We start from the raw sequence: 23692 nt of genomic DNA on the forward strand, positions 1-23692 counted from the left end.
CTTCAGTATTTATCTGAATAGTGTCTTTCTACTTCTTCCTAGCCAGGCAAAGAGAGGAGATGCTTCTGCTTTCTCCAAAGCCAACAGCAGCCCACCAATAAAGATGTTTCTGCAAGGCCAAATTTTGGTCTCTAAATCCCTAAATTCACTGATTTAGATGGGAGCACTTCTGTACTTAAAATTTTATTTACAGGATTAAAAACTTGCCAACAATCTCCCCCACATGCAAGGAAATAGACACTAATACAGAAAATTTCACTACATATTTGGTATACCTGCTAAAAACAACAGGATCCCTGGTTTATCAGAACTGAAGGGACAGCACTGGATTCCAGCTTTTAGTCTGCTTTGGTTTGAAGGATAAAGATCACAGCCTGCAAGGAATGTCCCCCAGAGGAAAACCTGCCTGTGTGGGAAGGGCTTGTTATTTATTCTTGCTGACATTTTTGTTTGAAAACCAAGCCATTTGAGTAGGAAAATGGCATAACCTGGCTCATTAGGACCATGTTGTTTCCTAAGAAAATGATGTTTTATAACTTCTGAAATTCTGAGATGTGTCTTTAGGTTTGTCGCCTAAAATGACAAAGGTTTAAAACAAATAAATCTGAGGAAATGGGAAAAAAATAATAATAAAAAAAGGGGAAAGTGGGGACAAAATAACTTTTTTTGCAGATAATTGTAAGAAACTGTGGACAAATCCCAAAGTGAAATGACACCAAGCCTGTGTGCCTGGACAATATATTTGCCTTACACAGAGGCATCAGCCCTGGTACTATTATATCATTATAAAGTTGAGAAAAATAGAAGTAATGACTGTTTTCTGAAGTGCTAAACTGTTCCTGGATGGCAGTGCTGGGAGACTGATGCTGATTTAATGCTGTTATCTCTTTACCTCCAGAGGAAGTATGCGCTCCATTACAAGATTGCTCTCATCATAAACTACCTGGGCCACTGTATTTCAGTAGGGGCCCTCATAGTTGCCTTTATGCTTTTCTTGTGCTTGAGGTGAGTAATGTGTTTGCATGTTTCTAACTCCCTTGGGTGACACTTTCTGGGTTGCTCCAGCCCTCTCCTGACTCTGTCCAGGTCATGGGTGGTCCTGAAAGTGGTCATGGCTTTTATATTCTTGAGCAGATCTGTGGTGTTGCTGACTAATGTGCTGGATGAGCTCCTCCTGAGTGTAGGAGCTGAAGCCTGTTTGGGTCAGGGAAAGAACTGAACATGATTTATTGATGCAGGAAAAAAATTCAGTGAGCACAGTGTTCTTCATTAAGGGAGACCAAGATCTGAGTGTGTCAAGCTGCAAGTTTTGAGGGGAAATTTTGTTTTCTCCCAAGGCAGAGCATGGTAATGTCTTGCATTCCCTGACAGCTAAAACCTGGATCTAAACCAAAGGAGACAGAACAAAATCTTTCCATTTTGTTTTGGGTTAATTTTGGTTTTTCTTTCATTAAAGGGCTTAGAGTTTTCTTAAATAAAAAGAGGAACATCATTAGTGGAGCTTAATCCCCAGCAGTGCTGATGAAATGATGAATGCAAATCAAGGGGACTGCATAGAAACCCTTCCCTGATCTGGCCCAGGGTGCTGAAGGGAGTTTGGCAAATGGAGATGTCAGTGAAAGCAGAGTGAGGGCTACAGGGAAGAGAAAGGACAAGAGGAAAGGCAAATTGGTGGAAAACAAGTAAATGTGGATCAGTCATCATATGTATCTCCACAGCCTGAATCACAGGAATGTATTTTCATAGGAGTGGCCTGATGGGTTAATTCTGGTTTATTTCTTGTATTCCATGCCTGCCATTTCTGTATAATTTGTGCTGTATTGTCCAGGAGAGTACAACCTCAACTTCAAACCAGCTGCACTGAATGCTGTGCAATGATAATCCTTAAGAAAAACCTTGTTCTAATAGCAGAGGATGAGCTGTGGGTGGAGGACATCCTCCCCCTGGCCAGGAGTGCAGCAGGATGATTGACAGTGACCTCAGTGCAAGAATTACTGTTTTCCTGGAGCAGAGCATCCCCAAAGCCTTAGCTAAGTCTTCTGAGTATCCCTAACAAGGCCTTTTCTAATAACAATAGGAATCTTCTCGCACTCCAGAATCTAGAAACAGAATAATCTATGCTAATGGAAAGAAAAAAAGCACCTTAAAGCATTAAATGGGAACTTTTATGATGCATCAGTTTAAACTTCCATTTCAAGCCCTCTACAGTGCATACAAAGCTAATTCCCACAGTGCTTGGAGACCTGAATGAATTTGCACTGCATAAAGAATGCAAATTATTCATTGCAGGAGCTATATTCCCTGCTTTTATGCTCAGTCTTTTATAAATGCTTGAGTAAATAACACAGAAACAATTAGGTAGGATGATATAAATGTTATCCAGCTTCAAACACAGAGGTGGCTCACCTGCATTCTTCTAAATTGTTCTTCTGTTATTTAAACTTTAAGGTTTAAATTTTGCACTCAGCTTCAACATTAGAAACAACAACTGAGTAGTAGCAATTAAGAATTTCCTGTACGTGCTGTGAATTAAGATAGTGCATCTCTTCAAATCCCCAGTGCAAAACGTGTCCAGTGTGCAGCCAGAGTTAACCAGCAGGAGATTCCTCAGGGTCTTTCAATATACATCCATTTTCTAAAGTTCTAGAGATGTTCCAGGAAAGGCAACCCAAATTCATGTTTCCTTGCAGGTTGTCCCTACTCAAATTTTGGGCTATGGACATCTTTGTCAAATTTCCCTCTATAAAGTGCCCCAAGAACAAATCCGTTTTGATAATCAATTTCTATTATGTGAGGCTTTTTAAAATGCTGTTTTATTTTGGATGGAAGAAGGTATGATGGAATTGGGTGGAAGGAGAGAATTTAGGTAATTCCTGGCCAAAAAAATACAATCTGATAGCTCCTCATCTTGACCTAAAGTAGAAATCTGCCAGTTCTTTATTCTTGCCCTACTCCATCCATCTACCTCACTCCATGAGTCCCTGCTGAGGATGAAAATAGAGGAAAATGCAAGGAGGGTGAATCCTCACTGAGGTCCTCAATAGAGGACCCCCAGGAAGATTCAGGTTTTACATCTGCTCCCAATCTTTGTGCTTTTCCCCAGGACCTGCTCAATTTTCCTTTGCTCTGACAGTGCAGGTGGATCCCAAAGGCAGCTCTGTCTCAAGGGGGAGGCTGGAGCACACCAGAACTGCTGGCAAGGCTTTGGGATCTCTCACTCCGGGGGTTTTAGGAGCAGGTGAAATATTTGCCTGGCATGACAAAAGGTATTGCTGTTTTGAATCCAGTAAAGGATTTGTTCAGCTGGTCAGGAGGGTGTTCTGCTTTTGGAAATGAACTTCACCATCACTGGTGCTGCCCCAGCCCAGTGGGGCTTAGGCCTCAGTTGTGCTGAACTGGGAAGGGGGAAGGAACTGGATCTCAACCTGATTTTTCCAAATTTATCCTGTCACCTTGTACCCAGCTTCATTCTTCCTCCATTCCTTAAGCAACTTCATCCTTCGTTCACATCCCGCCCTTCATTTAGCAGAAAAGTCCTGCTGCCCTAAACACTGAGGAATCAGAGTGTTTTAAGGGTCAGGAATCTCAGATGGAGCAGCAGGTGATGAAATCATCTGCCATTTGTGTCCATAAGACCCCAACACAACTGGGAGGGGATGAGAGCTCAGCCAGGGCCCCCTTTTCCTGTGAAGACCCATTTCAGCCTTGTTTTCTCCAGTTCTGTTGCACCTGAACCTCTGCAATGACAACCAAGCCAGTAAACATTTCATTTAGCACCTAAATAATAAAAAGTGAAGGAGAGGCCTTGATTATTGCTGGCACAGTGGCTGAATGCCAGTGAGTCACTGTGGCAGCAAGTCAATATCACTTTCTCAAGGTCTAAATGTTGGTGGTCTAAAAATTGTGAGAGCTGTTCTGTCTGTACCATGTGAAACAAAAGAAACTCAGCAACAGAAAAGAATACAGCAAGAAGGAAAAACAAAGGACTTGTGCACAAAGTGTGCTGCAGAAGTGGATTGATGTCCAATACAGGCCTTGGAGAGATTTGCTCAGGGTACTTCATTTGGTATTGTTGAATGGATCTGCACTGCTGGGATTCTCAGTCTGTTTGTCCTCATTAATAGTCAAGGTTTGCTCCCTCCCTCCACTGACTCAGCCTCATCATCCCACAGAATCACAATCTCACACTGCTGAAGCAGAAATTTTCCATAGGAGGAATTCTGCTATCAATAATACCAATCAAGCTGAAGAAAAGGAAAATAATAAAAAAAATAAAAATCCAAAGGATTAAAACACTTGGTTTGAATCACATTTTTCCTTTGCTGTTGCTGATAATGCAGAAACCCAAATTGCTTTGTCCTGGATTTTCCTTTGTCACTGTGCTGTTAGAGCATCCTCTGAGGTAGAATAAGAGTCCTTTGTAAAACTCCTGACTTGTTATTCAACAATGTGCTGGCAGTGGCCAGCAGTGACCTGGGTGGATTCCATCAGAAGAAGTTTTATTTGTGCAGTGGTTATCAGAGAAGAAGTAGGGGAAGAAAGGTATTTGTTCTGGGAAGCATCCACGTCCCTGCTGAGTTTTGAATCCAATAAAGGACAGTGCTGACAGGAACACAGGCTGGAGATTAAAAATGCTATGTCCTTGCTGGATAAAGGCAGCTCTAAAAACAACCAAACCCAGAAACATTGTCATAACATCTTCTGTCACTGCTGTGGTGGCAGTGAAAGCAAATTGAGGTTTTGAGGGAAATTCTGCTTTCTTGTAGCCCTTAAATATAGCTCTTTCAATTTCCCCAGTAAAGCATCTGATATGTTCTTTTCTCACAGGCCTGAGGCAGTGTCCCCATTCTTTTTTATGATTACACACAGATTTCCTAAATCTCACATATTATTTCTCCCCAAAAGACTGGAACTTTTTATTTCCTCAAACAATGTAATCACTTTTTTTTTCATTCTTCTCCCCCCTAACCATCTCCTATCTACTTTCCTTTATCCTCTCCTGTTCCAAGCTCCTTTGAACTACCCTGTTGCTCTTCAGTCTGCTGCAGGCTTGGCAGGATTGCTGCTGCAGGCCTCTGTTGGTAAGAATGGAAGAGTTTGATGAAATAATTGTAGAAACCTGTCAGGAGAAATGCAGAGCATCAATACAGAGCAGGTTTCATAGAGCAAAGTGAAGTGACACCTCTCAGAACCTGCAGACTGGGGATATCTCAAGTGGGAAGGAGATGTGCACAATTAGTTCTGGTTTGCATTTAAAAGGATGAGGTTTCTGGTGTGATTAAAGCAGAGTAGACTCCACATCTCAGGCACGATCCTTTCTTCTCGTGGAGCAAGAGGCAGGAGCAGGTTAGAATATCACTTAACAGAGTTGATGTCAGTGCTCCATGTCCCCCCTCACCTCCTGCCTTCCCAGCCAGCCCAGCTCAGTCTGCTCCATCTGCCACTTCTAACAGCAGAGCCTTCGTTCATGGTTCAACACGTGGCAATTTTAAACTTCCCCATGAATCCTGGGCTGGGCTGGGGGCAGTTGGGTTTGAACACAGCTCTGTCCCACCCTCTAACAGTCCACAGTGAAAGCCCCAGAGAAAGGCAGGTATCACTGCTAAAAATGAAGGGATGGGACTATTTTTGGGTTAAGGAGGATTTATTGCTCAGATAAACATCAGTCTCAGAGCTGTGAGGTTTTAGAGGAGCAAGCAGTCAGCCATAGCTCAAGAGTAGTCACAAGTTTCTTCATTACAAGGTAATACAGAACTTAAGTTTCTAACTTAACAAACAGTTGCTATAGGGTTTATTTTGGTTTTCTAACCTATCACTTTTACTCACTTTTGCACTGTGGATACTTTTGTTCAATAAGCTTCTGTCTCACATGCACATAAATGCTTCTATTATAACTTCTAAACTCAGCTTATTCTATACAACTAGACTTTTACATTATAAACCTTTCACTATCTTATTAATACAATTTTTCACTTATTTAAGGCATATTCTTACTTACAACTGTAGAAACTTAAGTTTATGATTTTTCTACTTTATATCTGTATATTATTTATATTATATCTGTATATCTGTATATTACATCAATCTAGGCTTCATCTAAGGTTGCAGATCAAATCTTTCAGTGTCTGCTTTTTTGATTTTGCTTTTCCAATTCCCACAGGCAGGAATGAAAATTATGGAGCTCTGTAAATAAGAACAAACCCAATGAGGGAGGCATCTTTAAATACAAAACATCTGAAGTGCCTGTACTGCCTGAATCTCTGTGAAGAGTCTCATCTGATGAACTCAGATGAAGGCCAGGAACACTTTTCCTATTGATTAACCCCAGGCCACTGCCTTTGCTTCCCACTGCCTTTACTTGTCCCCTCTTCATCTCACATGTGCAGGACTTGTTCTTTACACTCTTTGTGTAGAGCCTACCCCTCACAAAATAAAATCCCAGACAGCGGGGCCCTCATGAGCTCCTGCAACAATACCAGTAATTAAAAATGTGCCCAGAGAGCTCTGTTCTTAAAATGTGAAAGGTTTCACAAGCTGCATCTGAAATTGTGGTATTGTAACCTAGCACAATGAAAGCCACTGAGGAGTGTTGTTGCTGCCTATAAATACATCACCATGGGATAAACACTGGAAACTGAAGAGCTGCTTATGATCAAGGACAGTGTCAGTGCAAGGAAAAATGGGTATGGGTGCTCTACAGACAGATTTGTGAGTGGATATGAAAGGATGATTTCCAGCCCAGAGCAGCATGGTAGAGGAAAAAAATTGAGTCAAACTAGAGTATCAGGAACTTATTAAATGTTTTTGCTCAGTTCCTTTCTTGATCTGAGGTTTGGAGGCCACTTTCTATCCTGTGCTAGAAGGTTGTCACTGCTGGTATGTTTCTGTTGCTGCCAAGATTTTGGCTGTAAGTTTTTGGAGATGGATATGAACTTGTTTGAATTCTGATAATAGAACTGCTCTTACAAGGTCTAGATCTATGTTGACTGACAGGCTAGAACTTGCCTGTGTTCTGCTTCTGATGATGATGGAATGGTTTTGGGAACAGTGGAGGAAATATTGCAACTTTTCCAACATTTCGGAGAAAGGAGGAAAGCAAAGTTGGGTCTTTGCAGTTTATATATGAATCATGCTCAGGAGTGCAATTTGATTAAAAAAAAAACACATCCTGAGTCATCTCTGGGAAGGAAAATCAGAAAATATGTTTTCAAGATGATGTTTAGAGTTATGACCTGCAGATGCACCTGCAGCTGTTCAAGTGCTAAATGATTCAATTTCAGTTTTCACCCATAGAATTGCATACATAGCTCCCTCACTAACTCCACTGTAGTTGTTCAGCACTCAGGAACCTTGTCCTCTGCCTACTCTAAAAGATCATTTAGGTGCTGGAGGGTGTCCAGAGAAGGGGATGGGGCAGGGGAAGGCTCTGGAGCACCAGGAGCAGCTGAGGGAGCTGGAAAGGGGCTCAGCCTGGAGAAAAGGGGGATCAGGGGGGACCTTGTGGCTCTGCACAGCTCCTGACAGGAGGGGACAGCCAGGGGGGTCAGGCTCTGCTCCCAGGGACAGGAAGAAGGGAAATGGGCTCAAGTTGTGTCAGGGGAAGTTTAGGTTGGATATTAGGGAAAATTTCTTCACTGAAAGAGTGATCTGGCATTGGAACAGGCTGTCCAGGGCAGTGGTGGAGTCACCATCCCTGTAAATTCTCAAAAACCTGGTGGATGTGGCACTTGGCGACAGAGCTTAGGGCTGCTGGGTCAGTGGTTGGATTTGATGGAGGTCTTTTCCAACCTAAACAATTCCATGGTTCTGTGAATTCTGCTGCTTCACATTGCTCTGTCAGCTAAAACATGAGAGAGGGGAGAGGTGGAGATTTCTGTCACCCCTAAATGGGCCATGGACACCCCTGGCAGCCCTGGGTTGCCTCTGCCTGTTATGGGAACAGCAGCTTCCCTGGGGACGTGCCCAGGCTGAGCCACTGGACACGATTCCTAATGCCCAGAGCACCATGAGAATGAGGAATTTAGACCAAGCTCAGGAATGATTATCTGGGAGGTTGCCAATCTTTCCTGAATTCCTGGCCAAGTGCTCCAAAATAATTAAATATTTCACACCATGTCTTGGTGTAAATGAGGCCAAGGAGAGTGTGAACAGCAGCATCAGCAAGTTCAGGCTTTCCTCCTTGGTTTATCACCACAGTACCTGCAAATGTGGATAATGTAATAAACTTTGCTAATTGTGTAATTGTATTAAAATTAAAAAAAAAAAAACAAAAACAAAAACATATAACCTTTGAATTCTCTAGCCGGTCATTTAAATTAATTTGGTTTCAGATTTTTTTTTTTTTTTTGTATAATCCCATGAGGGGATTATGAATGAGGACATGCTGTGCACTGTATTTCCCAAACAGCAGCTGTAAGGCAGATCAGCCACTCTGAGCTCTCACTGAGTGGCTTCTGAAGTCCTGTCTCTGATTTGTGCAATCTCATTGCAGTGGTCACTCTCCATGGAAAACATTCACCTTTCCACAGTGGGGACTGATAACTACAACCTGTGTCAGCAAACCTGAGCTGCAAGGTGCTTTCTGCTCAAAAAGACACTTTGCAGCCCTTTTTCTCTTTGTTCAAAAATTACTGGCATCTAACCACCATTGAGCAGAGGAAATTAGAGCAGAGTCCTAGACCTTTTTCTTCGGCCACAATCACAAGCTGCACTAAAGAAAGTCATCTGTATTTTTATCATTCTTGTGAAAATTGGGAATTTTCTGCAATGGATGTCTTGATAGCGCAGTCAAGGCTGGAGTAGTGTTTGTGGAGTTTGCAGGGGCTGGGTTTCCCTTATTTAAGGGAATTTGAGTTCTCCCTTATTTAGGCAGTGAGCACAGCCAGTCTGGGGCTGCCCTGCCTGTTGTGTGTTTTGTTGGCTGCATCCCTCCCACCCCTGGAACATCAGTGCTGGAGGCCCTTGTGTCTAAAGCAGGCAGGATGCCCCATGTCCTGTGATGATTAAAAACTGGCTTGAAGGCAGGAGAGTGAAGCTTTGGAAAAGACAAGCACACAGATGCTTCCACAGTGGGTTTATTTTTAGGGTCTTTGCACATCCTAAATACTCATGGAAGCTGCTGCTTCACCTCTTCACCTGAGCATTTCACTCCTGTCCTCCTGATAAAGCTGTCACCTCCTTCCAGGCTTCCATTCTTCCCTTGCTTTTCCTGTGGGAATACTTACATTCCCCCAGGCCACTGCCATCAAGAAGTTGATTTTCCCTGCCAGCCTCTCCAGCTGCTGTTCCCATCTGGAAGCATTAGCAGTTCCAGAATATGTCACTGATTGAGCACACAGGGGAAAGAAACCATGGGGGGACCTCAGGGGAGGCTTCCATGTGGGTGAAAGCAAATAGGCCCTGACAGGCACAGAGCCTGGGAAATAACTTGCTGTGAGGTATTCTTCCCACTCTGTGCCATTTATGGCTTGTGGATGTGCTTTGCCTGCCTCAGAAAAGACTAAAGAGGGGAAATAATTTTTTAAGTATTGTCCATGATTCTCCTTCTGGCCTATTCCAGTCGTGGGATGGGAAGGGTTCCAGCAAAGGGCACTCCTATTTCTCCTATCAACTGTTTCCAGAGAGACTTTGGGACAGCAGTCTTAATTGAGCATCATTATTAATGGAATACTACATGAATTAATAGAAGGTTTCCAAGCTTCCTTAATAAAGTTTTCATTTGCAGTTATTTCAATGCAGATAATTCAACTGCTTCAGCGAGCTTTCAACCATGCTGGCACATTATTATGATTGTTAATGTTAATTGTTTGTCTCATGCTTTGAATCAGAAAATAGTGGCTCTGTGCATCCCAGAGGAAAAATACCACTGTATGGATAGAGTGAGAAAAAACCCAATAAATGAACTGAAAGCTACTTTGAGTTTTAATAGGACTATTTATGGATGTCCATTTCTGAATCAGCGAGGCCACCTTTACAGAAAGGATTGATGTGATTTTCTTTCTGCCTTTCCAGATCTCACAATTTTGCAAGTAAAAGGAATGGGGTTTCTATTCCTCTGCTTTCTCTGTAGAATCACACAATTAAGGTCATTTGGTGGAAATAATAAGCAGGACATCCTCTCTCTGCCAACAACCAGAAGCTCTTCCTGCCCACCTCTGACCCAGGCTGCAGTCAGCTGCTGGAGAATTTTGCTTTTTTTCCCTTTGCTGATGTTTTCTTTCATGGAAGCCCAGCTCTGACACCCTGCACACAGTTCAGGATGTTGGTGGTAGGAAACTGAGTCAGGGAACAACATGGTCTGTTCTCAGATCAAATGAAGGGGTTCTTGTGTGCAATTGCTCACAATACACCTGGCTCTTGATTAACTAATTAGGAAAGCCAAGGAGAAGCATGTTGGCTTTCACCTTAATTGCTTCTTCATGTCCAACCTGCTGCAGAGCTGAGCTGAGTGCTCCGTGTGTGTGTGTGGTGAGAGGGAGGCTCATCCCAAATCCCAGATAATCTCATCTGCTTTGGCCAGCAGTGCCAGAGACAGGCTCTGGCACTCTGGATTCACTGGAATACACACATCTTCCTACAGACCATGGAGATTCACTGAGCTTGGAGTAGACCTCTGAGATCATTGACTCCAACCATTACCCCAGCACTGCCAGGTCCACCACTAAACCCTGTCCCCAAGTGCCACATCTGCATGGTTTTTGAACAATTCCAGGGATGGTGACTCCACCACTGCTCTGGGCAGGCTGTTCCAATGCCTGACCACTCTCTCAGCAAAGAAAAGTTTCCTACCACTCAATCTAAACCTTCCCTGGTGCAACTTGAGGCCATTTCCTCTGGTCCTGTCCCTGTCCCCTGGGAGCAGAGCCTGATCCCTACCAGGCTGCACCCTCCTGTCAGGGAATTCTAGAGAGTGAGAGGGTCTCTCCTGAGCCTCCTTTTCTGCAGACTAAACACCCCCAGCTCCTCAGCTGTTCCTCATCAAACTCCAGATGCTTTCCCAGCTTTGTTTCCTTTCTCTGCACAAGCTCCACTGGAGTTGTCCCCAAATTCCTGCAAATAACAAGGCACTTCATAACTGTCTCCCATGAGAGTGGGCTGTCACTTGCTACACGCCTCTACCCAAAGCCTCACTTCATCAGCCTTTGAAACAGGTTTGGTGTCATTTAGACCAACCCATGATGAAAAAAACCCCAAAATTCTCCTGGTGACACCATGCCCAGACCAGGTACTGATGATCTGCTGGCTCTTCCTCTTCCTTTCTTCATCATTCCCTCCAAATGGAAGGACAGAGAATGGTATTTGTGATTCTTATCCCTTAACCAGTTGTCTGGGTCATGAAGACATGAAAACATGAGGAGATAAAACATGAGGAGATGAAGACATGAAAACATGAGGAGATAAAACATGAGGAGATGAAGACATGAGGACACCTCTGCATCAGGCCCTTGTCAGAACCTCCTGCTCTTTCAGGAGGAGGTATCTGGATACCTTTCAGCAGGGAAAGCACTGGTTCTTAAGAAATCATGAGGAGCCAATCAACCCCTTAATTCACAAAGCCAAGATGCCTCCAGTGGCGATATCTTTGCTCTCCATGTCAGAAATTGTCTGTCCTTTTCTCTTCTCAAGGAAATCCTTTTCCTTCTGCCTGCTCCTTCACTCAGGGTGACACACACCCCTTGCTTGTGCCTGTCTGACCCTGCTGTATTTCAGGGGGATATTTCCTGCCCAAAATCAGCTCTCAGGCACAGCCAGAAGTGAAATTGCTGCCTGAACTGCGTGGCTGCAGGGTGCAGCACCAAGCACTCCTCCCAGTTTGCTCCCACAGCCCATGGATGAGCAATTTCTTGCTGTCCAGATCCAGGCTTTTTTTGTTCCTTCACCTTGCAGCTCCCACAGGACAGGAGGGGGTGCATTTGTGAGGAAATGCCTCCTCATCCAGCCCTTGGGAGTGGGCAGACAAGCAGAGAAGAGGAACCCACACAGACAAAGATGTTCTACTGGGAATAACAGGTTATGAGCTCTTCAATCCATCATGTTAGTGGAGTAACCCATGGTCTGACCCCAGTGAACCTAAACCACAAAAGGAGTCCAGTGGCTCTTGGGAGGAGTTGGAGCCACCAGTGAGGTCATTTAATGCATGTAAATGCAGCCTCTGAATCAGGAATATCTTCTGACTGCCAGGAGCAGGGAGGTAAGAGCAAGGACAAACTTGCAGTTCAACTCCCTTGTTTCCAATGCTCCTTCCCAAATTAATTTTTACTGATCCCCACAGGGACTGACCCCCAGCCTAAATGGCACATTGGTCTGGGTGAACATGGAAGTTCTTATGTCTTTATGTTCTGACCTCAATCTTTGAGTCTGTGGTCAGTGAATTCCTGCAATTTCTCTCTTTATTCCACCCATCCTCAGACCCATGCACCAGGGAAGAGCCAGCAGAAGAGTCCAGCCAAAGCTTTGAGCAGTGATTTTTGTCTGAAAAGGATTAGGGTAGGAAAGAAATGATAAATTCCTCCTCAGTGGAAGCCTGTAGCCTCAGTCTGTGGTGTCTTGTGATGTGCCAGCCTTCAGGATCTCTGGGGTGGTGATTTGTGCTGCTGTTCTTGCTCCATTCAGCACACATCAAGCCTTGTAAAACAAGTGGAAATGGCATAAGTGATGTTCCCTGACATGAAGAGGAATAGGAAACCTTCCATCATTAGATCCTTTGGGCTGTGGAGCTCTGCATGGCTCTGTAAGTCACAATGCCTTGCCAGCAGTGCTGTAATTGTGTGTGAAGCAGTTCAGCACTCATTTCTCCCCTCTCCCACGAGATTCTTTCCCTCTTGAGAGGCAGCTCTCTGCTCTCTGTGCTCTCATTCCCTTCATGTTGCCACTGCCACCACCCCTAGATTGGGATATTCCCCTCCTGAGGTAAGAACAACCCCCAATTTCTTAGCTTCTGGATTTTGGGGGAATTCATTCATGCCAACCCCCGTGCCTCCAGAAAAGCTCAGTTCACTAATTTGTAACACAGCTTGATGTGTTCTGAATTCCACCTCCTGCCAGTTTCAGAGTTATAGGAATATTCTTTTTCTGTGCTGCCTGTGAGGGCAGTTACTGCTGCTCCTGGAGCACAGGTTTGGTTACTTTCCCACTGCACAGAGCAAAGCCAATAATTAATCAAGGAGAAAGGAACTGTGGGGCTCATTGGCATAGAAGACTGATAGGAGTGTTTAAGTTTTCAAAATGGGACAGGTCATTTTCATGACTAACAGGGGTATTTACATTTAAATTAAGGCTCATAAATTTAAGCTACCTCCTATTTAACAAGAGCCAGGAAAAGACCTGTGGAGGATGAATTACTCCTATGAGTATTCTGAGTTTTTTTTCCTCAGGCTTTGAGATGAATGAGTGTGACAAGGTCAGCTTTGTCCTTTCAGCAAACATTAGCTGTGCTGCAGGTCTCCTGTTGTTCAGCACTTTGGCTGCCCAGTTTGGGAAATGTCCTTCATTCAGTGCCCACCTCAGACCCCAGCCTGGCTGCAGAGGTGCATTCTGTGCACAGGGTGAGCTCCTGAGCCCAGCAGAGCAGTCTCACCTGAAAAAAAAAAGCCTGGAATGGGGAGACCCTTTCCCCAGCACCCCTCCACATGCTTTACACCTGCCAAATTGCAGTAACTGCACCCATCAGCAGTGCCTGAAAATGAGAGCAGCTTTCTCAGGTGCCTGCCAAGAGATTGTTCCCCTGTTCCATGGACTGCAGCCCTGCTGTGCCCTGCAGCCTCCACACACTTTATTATCCTGCAGATTCTCCCTCCCCACTGCAAACCTGACACAGTTATTTCCCAAGCTTTCCCTGCCCTTGGCTGTTAATTGCATTATTGCCACTGATTTCTGTGCTGGTGGTAGTTAGAGGAAAGAACAATGGGCTCTGGGCTCATTGTGAGCAATAACAAACTTTCAGTGTCCAGTTGGGACTCATTAAAAGAAAATAAAATGGAAAAAAAAAAATTAGGGAAAAGGTTAAAACCATTCTGTGCCTGGGGTCACATCACTGCCTGAGTTATTTGAGAAAGTCTGTGACACTTTCAGTCATCTCTCAGGTTCCCTTTCATGGCTCTGTTAGCCCCAAAGACAGGAAGCTTTTCAGCAGGTAAAAGGGGCTGTTGACCATCCAAGCCACACACCCAGTGTCTCCAGAAGGGAATGGGGCAGTGGTGTGAGGTCACTCATACCCAAAAGATGGCTTTTGCTCAAGGCAGTGGGACAGGAGAGCCAGCTCTCCTTGTTCCATGTGCAAAGCCAAAGCTTCGGGCTTCATTTTGGTCAATTCCAGCTGCTGGCCACATTTATATACTTCATTTTACACCAGGAACACGCCTTCCCTCAACAGACAGGGCTTTTTGAAAACAAGAGTGTTTTAATGATTATCTGTTAAAATTGGGGGTTTCCAGCACAGACCAGACCCTCTTGCTCTGGGTCCTGCACAGATCACTAAAAGTCTGAAGGGTGCAGAGTGATGGGCAAAGAATAAAAACCAGTAGGAACCAAGAAGCAGTAAAGATCATGTAGGCAATAGATAAAAACACAGAACCATAGAATTGCTGAGGTTGGAAAAGAAGGGATCATCAAGCCCACTGAGTTTGTCAAAGAAGACAATGTGGTTCTGATGACTGGGGGAAAACCTGTTTTTTATGATCCCAAAATCTACAACTCTTTATTTGATCCTCTTTGCCTGTGTGTCCAGTCCAATGTCCTGCTGTAAATCTTGTGGCAATAAGATTTCCCCTAGCCAGATTCAGTGATGTTCCAGCTTATGGAATGATTAAACTAAAAAATATCTAAATATATCTCTATCTAAATAGATGCCTGCAGCAAGGATTTTTTTTCCCCACTCCTTTATCTTACCTTTGCCAAGAAATACATTCAAGTGTGCCAAATCTGTTTTGTTGTTAAAGCTCTCAAAAGCAATTCCTTTCATCTCAATAACTCACAGTTTGACCTGAATTTCCTTAGTTTTAGTCCCCTGCCTCCTTCTCTCCCTAGAAGCAATGTTTCAGACTCATCCTTTCATTTGCTAATCCTTGACCTGGAGGGGGTGAATAAAACACAGAGGTGAGGGGGAGCTGCAGGACATTTATGGGCAGGAGATGCACAGAGGACAGCCCTGAGCAGGATGGTTCAGAGCCAGGGGCTCTCCTGGGGCTCAGCATGGGCAGCTTGGTTTCCTCATTTCTTTGAAAGCCAAACCCTGAACCTCAGCCTTTTGTTAAAAGTGAAATTCTCCAAGTGAGGCTGGTCTGACATGTCTGAGAGCAGCGTGTTGGAGTTTGTAGCTTAAATAAAAAGAGAAAGGGGTCTGAGCAGCTGGAGATTCGTTCTCCAGATTCACTCACCATGAGTCACTGAGGCTCTCAAACCAAACACCAATTTAATTCTGGCAGCCTGACTTGTTAAACTCAGAGGTGATTTACCATTGGCTTAGCAGGGTTATACCTCTGAGTGTCTCTCTGTGATTTTAACAGAGGTGATTTTAACATTGGCTTAGCAGGGTTATACCTCTGAGTGTCTCTCTGTAAGTGTCTCATATGTGGGAGGTCTTCTGTTGTTTTTTTGTTGTTTTTTTTTTTTCTGAAGTGCTTGAGATCTCTGAGAGATTTGTGAGGCTGAAGGACACCACAGAATTGCTTCTGGCCCTAAGACTGACTCATTTAGCCCTAAGAACAGTACAATGAGCGAGGAAAATGATGTTTGTTGTTAAGAAGAGTGGCTTGTTTGCCTTGCAAAAGGCCTGAAGCAACAAAAAGTTGGTTTCTGGATTGTGCCTCTCTTTTTATTGTCCCTGGGGTGAGATCAGTCCCTTCCAGCTGAGAAGCTTTGAGCCACTTTCTGTGTTTGTCCCACATTATCTGGCAGCTTCCCTGGCAAGCAGGGAGCCTGATATGGCCACTGCCAAATCCCAGGAAGTGCTCTGGCTGCTTGAAACCCTGTGGAAGTGATTTTCATAAATGGAGAGGTGTTGTATTTGTGGGATGCCCCAGGACAGGGAAGGAATGATGAATCTGACTCCATGTTCTCAAAGGCTAATTCATTATTTAATAATACTATACTATATTAAAGAATACTATACTAAACTATACTAAAGAATACAGAAAGGATACTTCCAGAATGCTAAAAACATAATAATGAAAACTCCTGACTCTTTACAGAGCCCTGACACAGCTTGGCCCTGATTGGCCAAAAAGTAAAAACAATTCCCATGAAACCAATGAAACAATCACCTGTGGGTAAACAATCTCCAAACACATTCCAAAGCAGCAAAACACAGGAGAAGCAAATCAGATAATTATTGTTTTCCTTTTTCTCTGAGGCTTCTCAGCTTCCCAGGAGAAAAATCCTGGGCAAAGGGATTTTTCCAGAAAATATGAATGCCACAGAGAAGGGGTTTGCTTTGAGCTGAGAAAAGGCAATTTAATTGAAGATTCTGTAACTGCAACGCTGCAGCTTGGCACTTTCCATCCTTTACCAGTTCACAAAGAATCAAAAATGTTTTGGTCTTGAACGACTGAACCTGTCACGAGTGACTCTGTCTTGCTTCAGTGATGCTTTGTTTTCTGGCAATTGCATCATGCCCTGGCTGCCTCCTGGAGCCATTTCCAGCAGCAAGTATATTTGAGATGTGCCCTCTCTCTTTTGTTTTATGGCACTGCTATGGCACCCCAGCTTACTGTAGCTCATATTTTACATTGTGCTCATAATTTACATTGCACCAGAATGGGGGCTGGGGAGGGACTAAAGCCAGACACAAATATTTCCTGATGAAGGAGGATGTGCAGCTCTGCCTCATTTTAGGTACAAGTTTAAGCCAGCTAAGCCCAGGATTGAAAAGCAGGCAGTTAATGCTCTCCTGTTACATTAATTCAAACTCACACAGGTGAACCTGTTCAGGAATTAACCAAATGTAAACTATTCCAGCTTTGCCACTCCAGCACAAATATTTGTCACTAAATCTCCTCCTGTGAGCAACTCAGCAGCCTCCAGGGCAGCCTGGTTGTTCAGAGGCTTTTCTATCAATTCCAGTGGTTCTAGAGATGGAGGGAAGGGGAGCAAAACTAATAACCAAGGATGAAAGAACAGTTTGAATGTTTGATTTTTTTTTTTATCTTCCAGTAGATCCAAGCAGTTTCACTTGCTTGACTTGATTCAATTGTGTTGTCAAGACAAATTTGTTGTCCATGGCTTTGCAAAAACACAAACCTTCTTTTTCACAGAGTAACAGAGGGATTGCAGGGGGATAAACTATGCAATGAGCAGAATTTACTCATTTGTTCTGTATGGTTTTTGATGTGTGGGTGGATATATTCATTATATATGTTCACTTCAGTGTGTTTCCCTGCTCAGGAGTATCAGATGTCTGAGGAATATTATCCACTGGAACTTGATCACCACGTTCATCCTGAGGAATGTGATGTGGTTTCTGCTTCAAATGATAGATCACAACATCCATGAGAGCAATGAGGTGAGTGCAGGGAAGTGGCAGGGCCCTGCCCTGGAGCTCAGGGTGCTGAGTTTCTTTGTATGGATATTTCAAGGGACACTTATGACACTTATGACCCTTACACCACATGCTCAGAGAGGTTTCCATGCTTCTCTTCATTCCAGTGTCAGCTGGGCACTCATCATCCTTGATTAGCTCTTCAAATGTAAGATCTGACATCTGAACTTCAGTCCCATGCTTTGGGAAAACAAATAGAAATCATTAGTGCCCACATAAAGAAGATGTCTATGCATAAATCTCAATTATTACTCTTCCAGAGCTCCTTGGAGAAAATGTAAATTCTGTTAATTCAGTGTTTGCTCTGTCTGTGCTTCTGGCAGTGTCACACTCCAGAAAATGGAGTTTATGAGCTTTATGGTCAGCAGTTCCATGCTGTGTGACTTGCCCCCTCATGATAATGCTGCAAATCTCTAGTGAGATTTTTACAGTTATTTAGGAAAAATCTGTTGGAGACAGGACTCAAATACCTCTTAAAATGTGAGCACAAGGTGACAATGAAAATATAAACCTGCAAATATAAGGATGGGGCATCACATGCCCCAGTTTTCATTAACTCATCTTTTCTCTGCAGCCTTATTGGGAAAGGTGCTTTATACAAGCTTGGTGAATACTTTGTTATGTGATTGTGGGATAAGTCAGTCAAAGTAGCACCACCAGAATTAATGGGAACATCATTTATTCTGGCTATTGATGTGATCTCTTCTGTGCTGATCAGTGGAGATTAAATAACACATACAGAAGCATCAATGTGGAAATATTTTGCATTAAGCTTATAATGCTTGCAAAAAAAATCAAGAAGGAATGGGTGAAGTTATCTGGAGCCTCATGGTGGGTACATGTGGGGATCAAGAATCCTCAGTTAAATAAACAGAGAGGTGTGAACTAATGAGCTCTGCAATTTTGGTTTACTGTTCAATTTTAAAAAATCCACAAAGGAATTGCTCAAAATTCATCAGAATCTTCCCAATCCACCATCCTGTTCCTCTTAGTTCTGACACAGGAAAAATTGACTTGGATATAAAGGTTTTTGTACAGTTCCAGGAAAGTGAAAGGAAAAGAAAGGAAATTTTGTTTAAACAAACATTTGAAAACAAAATGTTTAAGCTTCTGGGTTGTTTTAGGCTTTAATCCTATTTTAAGGGTGAAGCCAAACTAATTATCAAATATTAATGAAATAATACAGAAATGAACGTGTTAACACATCCAAAAGATTTCTTCTTTTTATTTCCATTCAATACACAGAAGTGATCACAACTTGTGGATGGGCTGTCATTTTGTGACTGTGCTTCTTGCCCAGTAAATTCTAAAACCTCAGAATTTTACTGGGCTTGGTGGTGCATCTGTTGCTCTGTTGGCTGCCTGTAGACCATCAGTATCTCCTGTCTGTGAAGGCTAAAAAAAATTAACTGAGGGTCAGAGTTGGAAATACTTCACTAGAGCTAATTAAAAGGCTGGAGAATGGTGAGACCAAAATGACCCAGGTAATTAGAGTTGTTCCTCAGATGTCTGCTTGGCAAGAAGGAAGTTTTCCCAGATTTAGGTGAGCAGCACTGTGGAAATTACCCTCGGTTCCCTGTGATTTATTGCTGGGATGTTCCCATCTGGAGCTAATTGTGCCTCCCACAGCTGTGCTCTCACTGCACAGCCATTCTGGGGAGGAAAAACACATTTTCTCACATTTTACAAAAAATTCCTGTTGAGGTTGTGGCAAAATTCAGAGGTGACATGTGACATTGTGTGACTTACAGAATGAAGCACCAGTGGCAGGAACAGAGGGGATAAATTGGCTGGTAAAAACATGCTTTTAAAGTTTTGGTTTTTTTTCTTTAAATATCAGTTGTGCTTCTTCTCCTCAGTGGAAACCAAGCAAGACCATGACATTGACACAGCTCACCTGTGGTGACATGACTTGCTCCTCTTGGAGGCTTGTTCTGGGACCTGAATTTTCCAGACAGGTTTGGATACAGCAGATCCTGTGTGTTATGGTCAGAGCCAGCCTCAACAGAAGGTCACAGATGGATCTGGGAGTTCCTGTCAGCACCTAAAATACTGTGATTCCAAGCCACAGGATAAACCTGCATCCCATGAGTGAATTCTACCATTGATTTTTTTTTTTTTTTAAAGGGAATAACAACATACAGAGTCTTTGAAATGTTCTCACCATGACTTTAAAATATTCTTTTCTGTTCCCTTTCCAGCCCTGGTGTCGATGTATTACCACTGTCTACAATTACTTTGTGGTGACCAACTTCTTCTGGATGTTTGTGGAAGGCTGCTACTTACACACTGCTATAGTGATGACTTACTCCACTGATAAGCTGAGGAAGTGGGTCTTTCTCTTCATAGGATGGTGTAAGTGACCTTTGTGGTTAAAATGGTGCTCGGTGGTACCTGGCATTAAAGTGTTAAAGACAAAGAGAGGCAAGAATAGATATTATAAATCCCCCTGGGGTGAAATCTGGACCACTCACTCTGAATAGACTTTTCTAAGTGTGGAGCTGACTTGAAAAAGAGCCTCATTACCCACAGCTGCTGAGGGATTTGTTCCTAGAAAACAGCCTTTAGCAAAGAGTCACACATCATCTTTGGACTGTCCTTGGGGCTGCCTTTGGGATGCTGTGGTCAGTTTTGGTCCTTGAGGTCAGAAAGGGATGTGGAAAAACTGAGGAGATTCTCCAGCTGAAAATGTGATCAGGGATCTGAAGGCCATCAGCTGTGATGTGAGGCTGAAGGGGCTGAGCTGTTTTAATGTGGCAAAGAGGAAGATGAGGAGGGATCTGTTTGGTACCAGGAGTGATCTGAAAGAGAATTACAAAGATGATGGAGCCAAATGCTGCTTGGTAATAGCAGGTGTTGTAAAAAGGGACAAAATCCATAAACTGCAGACTGGGAGGTTCCAGTTGGGTGTTAAGGAAACAGAAAATGTACCAGGGGATGGTGGAACACTGGAATATGTGACATAAAAGCTGTGAAACCTCTGACCTTGGGGTTATTAAAAATTTAGCCAGGCTGTACCCTGGGTGAGTATTGAAGGTTCTGCTCAGAGTAAGAAATTGGAGCAAACACCTTCAGAGATCCTTCCCAACCAACATCTCCATGTTTTGAACTCTGCCAGGAGATGTTTGCCAGGACAAGCCCATGCAGGCAGTTTGTTCACTTGAATGAAAATCTAAGGTCAAACAGAACTAGTGAATCTAGTAGTTTTTTTCTGTTGAAGGAAGAAAGGTGGAAGAAAGTCACCAATACTTTCTTTTGTGAAAGCAGAATGACATTTTGTTCAGAAGTGCCTCTCCCTCTCTGCAGAAGTAATTGGATTGCAATTCTGAAGGCAGAAACAGCCTTTGAAACAAAATATGTCATTCAATCCAAAATCAAATGGGAGGAAAGAGGAGTTGTAGTAGAAAGAAAATGTTTATTTGGGGAGTTGATTCAATTTTTTCCCCAATAGTTTTCAATTCTCTCAGCAAACTGGAAAATCAGCTGCTTACACAGCTCTCACACACCCACAGACTGCTTTGATCCTTGGTGTTTTCACTCCCTACCTCTGTCAGAATCCTCTGGGTCTCTGATTACCAGTGTAGGAGTGTTGTGAGCTGAATAAACCTTTCCAGCCACCTTGTGGGTGCACTCTGGCTCTGCTCTGCCTCCTCATACACATTTTTTTACCAGTCTTATTCTCAAATCCCTATTCTTCACTTAACAAGGAAAAGTAAAATGTTTTCCTTCAGGAGAGAGGACATGGCTCCATTTTCCCTGTCCATTCCTCCAAGAACATGGGGAAATGAGTGCACCAGACCCTTTAAATGTGTGTGGTGAACAAGATGGAACAAACCCAATTATCTGAAGGGCGCAGGAGCCACCAGGGATGATGGGGCAGGAGATCAGAGCTGCTGAGGTTCAAGATGACCCCACAGCAACTCAGCCCCTCTGTGTTGTGGTTCTCTTTCCATCTCTTCCAAGTCTCCATTGCCCACAGAATGGGCAGCAAGAGGGAGGTTAAAAGAGACAAATTTGTGTCAGAGACAAATGCACCTCTGCTCCTCCATGGGGGTCAGAGTCACTGGGGCTCTGTCCATGCTCTCACCTCAGTGATTTCAGTGGTTTCAGAGACATCAACCTGCACTTTGGAATGGGGAATGGAGCTGCTGAGTCTGGGTTTTCCTGAGGTGAGAAGTTTAAGGGGGAATGGAGAGGCAAAAATCTCCCCTTTGAATTTTGACATCCCCTTGCCTAAGTGTGAGTCAGGAGGCCACTTCCATTTACTCTTCCTCCCTTCCAGGTGCCTCCTACAGCAAATCTCCTTCAAACCAGCTGGTTTGGAAGGCCTAACACAAACCCTTTATAGGGAGTGCAGTGATGTCTGTAAAGTTAAAAAGTAGCTGGATCCTTCAGAAAGAGAAAAAACCCCAAGAATTCTGATACTGCAAGATACCAAGCTATTCTTTCTCATAATCCTGTTTCATAAGGAACACTGAACTCAAAAAAAAAAAAAGTGGAAAGTTTTGAAATTGTGTTTCATCTAGAGATCCCAGTATGTTTACAAGCTTCTTGGAGCCTGGGAAATAAAAACCTAAACACTCACTTCCAAGTACTGTCTTTAGAGATTCTGCTGTACCAACTGCAGGAAAATGAAAAGGGACCGAAACTGCCTTTAAGTCAGCCAAAATTCTTCTGGTCACTTCTATGGAAGCATAGGTATTTATGTGTGTGTTTGTTAATATTTTTATTAACTTTCCTTACTAAAGTTTTGTTGGGATGATCTTTTTTCATTTTTAAATGAAAGGATTTTAGCAGTTGTGATGTCTCAAGCAGACTAAGATAGGACCACTATTGTTTAGAGTCTCCCATTCATTAACTGAGACTCTCCTCACACAGATATGAGTTTAATTTGGTACCATGGACACATCCATCCATTATTAACTCCTAATTTTTTTTTTTTTTGCCCCTGCAGGTATTCCCTGCCCAATCATCATTGCCTGGGCCATTGGCAAGCTGTATTATGAAAATGAGCAGTAAGTGATGTTAATGTTTGTGTTTGTATGGCTGCCTAAACAAATCAGGAAATGAGTACATATCTGAACCATGTCCCAGGTCACATATTCCTGCTTCCCCTGGCTGTGCATTTCCTTCTTCCTCAGTTTGAGGAGCTGCTCCTTGCTCAGCCATTCCCAATCCCTGCCTGTCCTCCCTGATTTCTCACACGTGGCATTGGGGAGCTCTTGTTCCCCAAGAAAAATGTCCCTGAAGAGCTGCCAGGTCTGATGAGTTCCTCTGTCCCTAAGGACAGGTTCCCAGGGGGATCTCATTCTCCAAACAGCTGGAAGTTCCTCTTCTAAAATGGAGGGTCCTGACTTTGCTCCTTGCCAGAGCTTTTGTCCATTTGTCCTGAGCACTGGGGGAGTCATGTGCTGCTCCCAGGAGGTCACACCCAGCCAGATGGACACAGGCAGCAAACATGGACTGGCTGCAGCTTCCTGTGGAAACCCAGGGCACAGGGAATGTTTCTCTGTCTGCTCTGGGGTGCCCTGACCCCCAGGGCAGCACTGACTCTGACCCTCATTCATGGAGAAAGTTTCCCAGACTTCAAGATAGACTGGAACCCACAAAAGTGTGCAATAGATTATAGAGAGCAGTACAGGTGTGTCACTGGGTGAGAAATTGAGGTTTTGGGGTTTTTAGTGTGTTGTGGATGGCAGCAAGATGGAGGGCACAGGGTGTCACCCTGGGTTTCTGCTCCATGCTTCTTCTTCCTCCTTCTCCATGGGTTTGGGTGGCATTTTGTAATTGGGCAGAAAAGTCCCCATTGCAGCTCTGTGGGATCAGTGATTGGGTTAAAAGGGAAAATAATCCAGGTGTCAGTTCTTAATTGGATAGTTTAGTCTGAAAAGACCTTGGAGCAAGAGATTGTGGCCATTTTGTGCCTTCTAATGAAAAGCTGCTGAACTCCCAGCAGTGAGGCTGTTTTACTGATAAGAAATAATAAACACTTAAATCCAAACATAAATTACTATCTCAAGTGCCTTCAATCCAAACCCAAAGAAACCAACAAGTACCCCTACACTTCCAAGACTGTTTGGGACTGCCCAAAATTCAGGAAAAATGGGAATTTCCTCTTTCTCTGTCTGGAGTATCCATTTAAGCTGTGTGGAGGTTGAG

The 23692-nt window shown here is 43.5% G+C and overlaps 1 protein-coding gene across 4 annotated transcripts in view; it reads left to right on the forward strand.

Annotated features, from left to right (window-relative positions):
* CRHR2 (corticotropin releasing hormone receptor 2) overlaps positions 1-23692 on the forward strand; it is a 153320-nt gene that overhangs the window by 87839 nt on the left and 41789 nt on the right. For 3 of the 4 annotated variants that reach the window (XM_071428496.1, XM_071428498.1, XM_071428497.1), the window contains 4 exons: positions 899-1005; positions 17380-17497; positions 19735-19888; positions 22488-22548. In XM_071428496.1, the coding sequence (XP_071284597.1) occupies positions 899-1005; positions 17380-17497; positions 19735-19888; positions 22488-22548 (440 nt within the window). The remainder of the gene's footprint in view (positions 1-898; positions 1006-17379; positions 17498-19734; positions 19889-22487; positions 22549-23692) is intronic. The other variant, XM_071428499.1, reaches the window with a different exon arrangement.

This window comes from Agelaius tricolor, unplaced genomic scaffold, assembly GCF_023055355.1.
Source record: "Agelaius tricolor isolate 1412-34295 unplaced genomic scaffold, bAgeTri1.0.p SCAF_6, whole genome shotgun sequence".
Lineage (NCBI taxonomy): Eukaryota > Metazoa > Chordata > Aves > Passeriformes > Icteridae > Agelaius > Agelaius tricolor.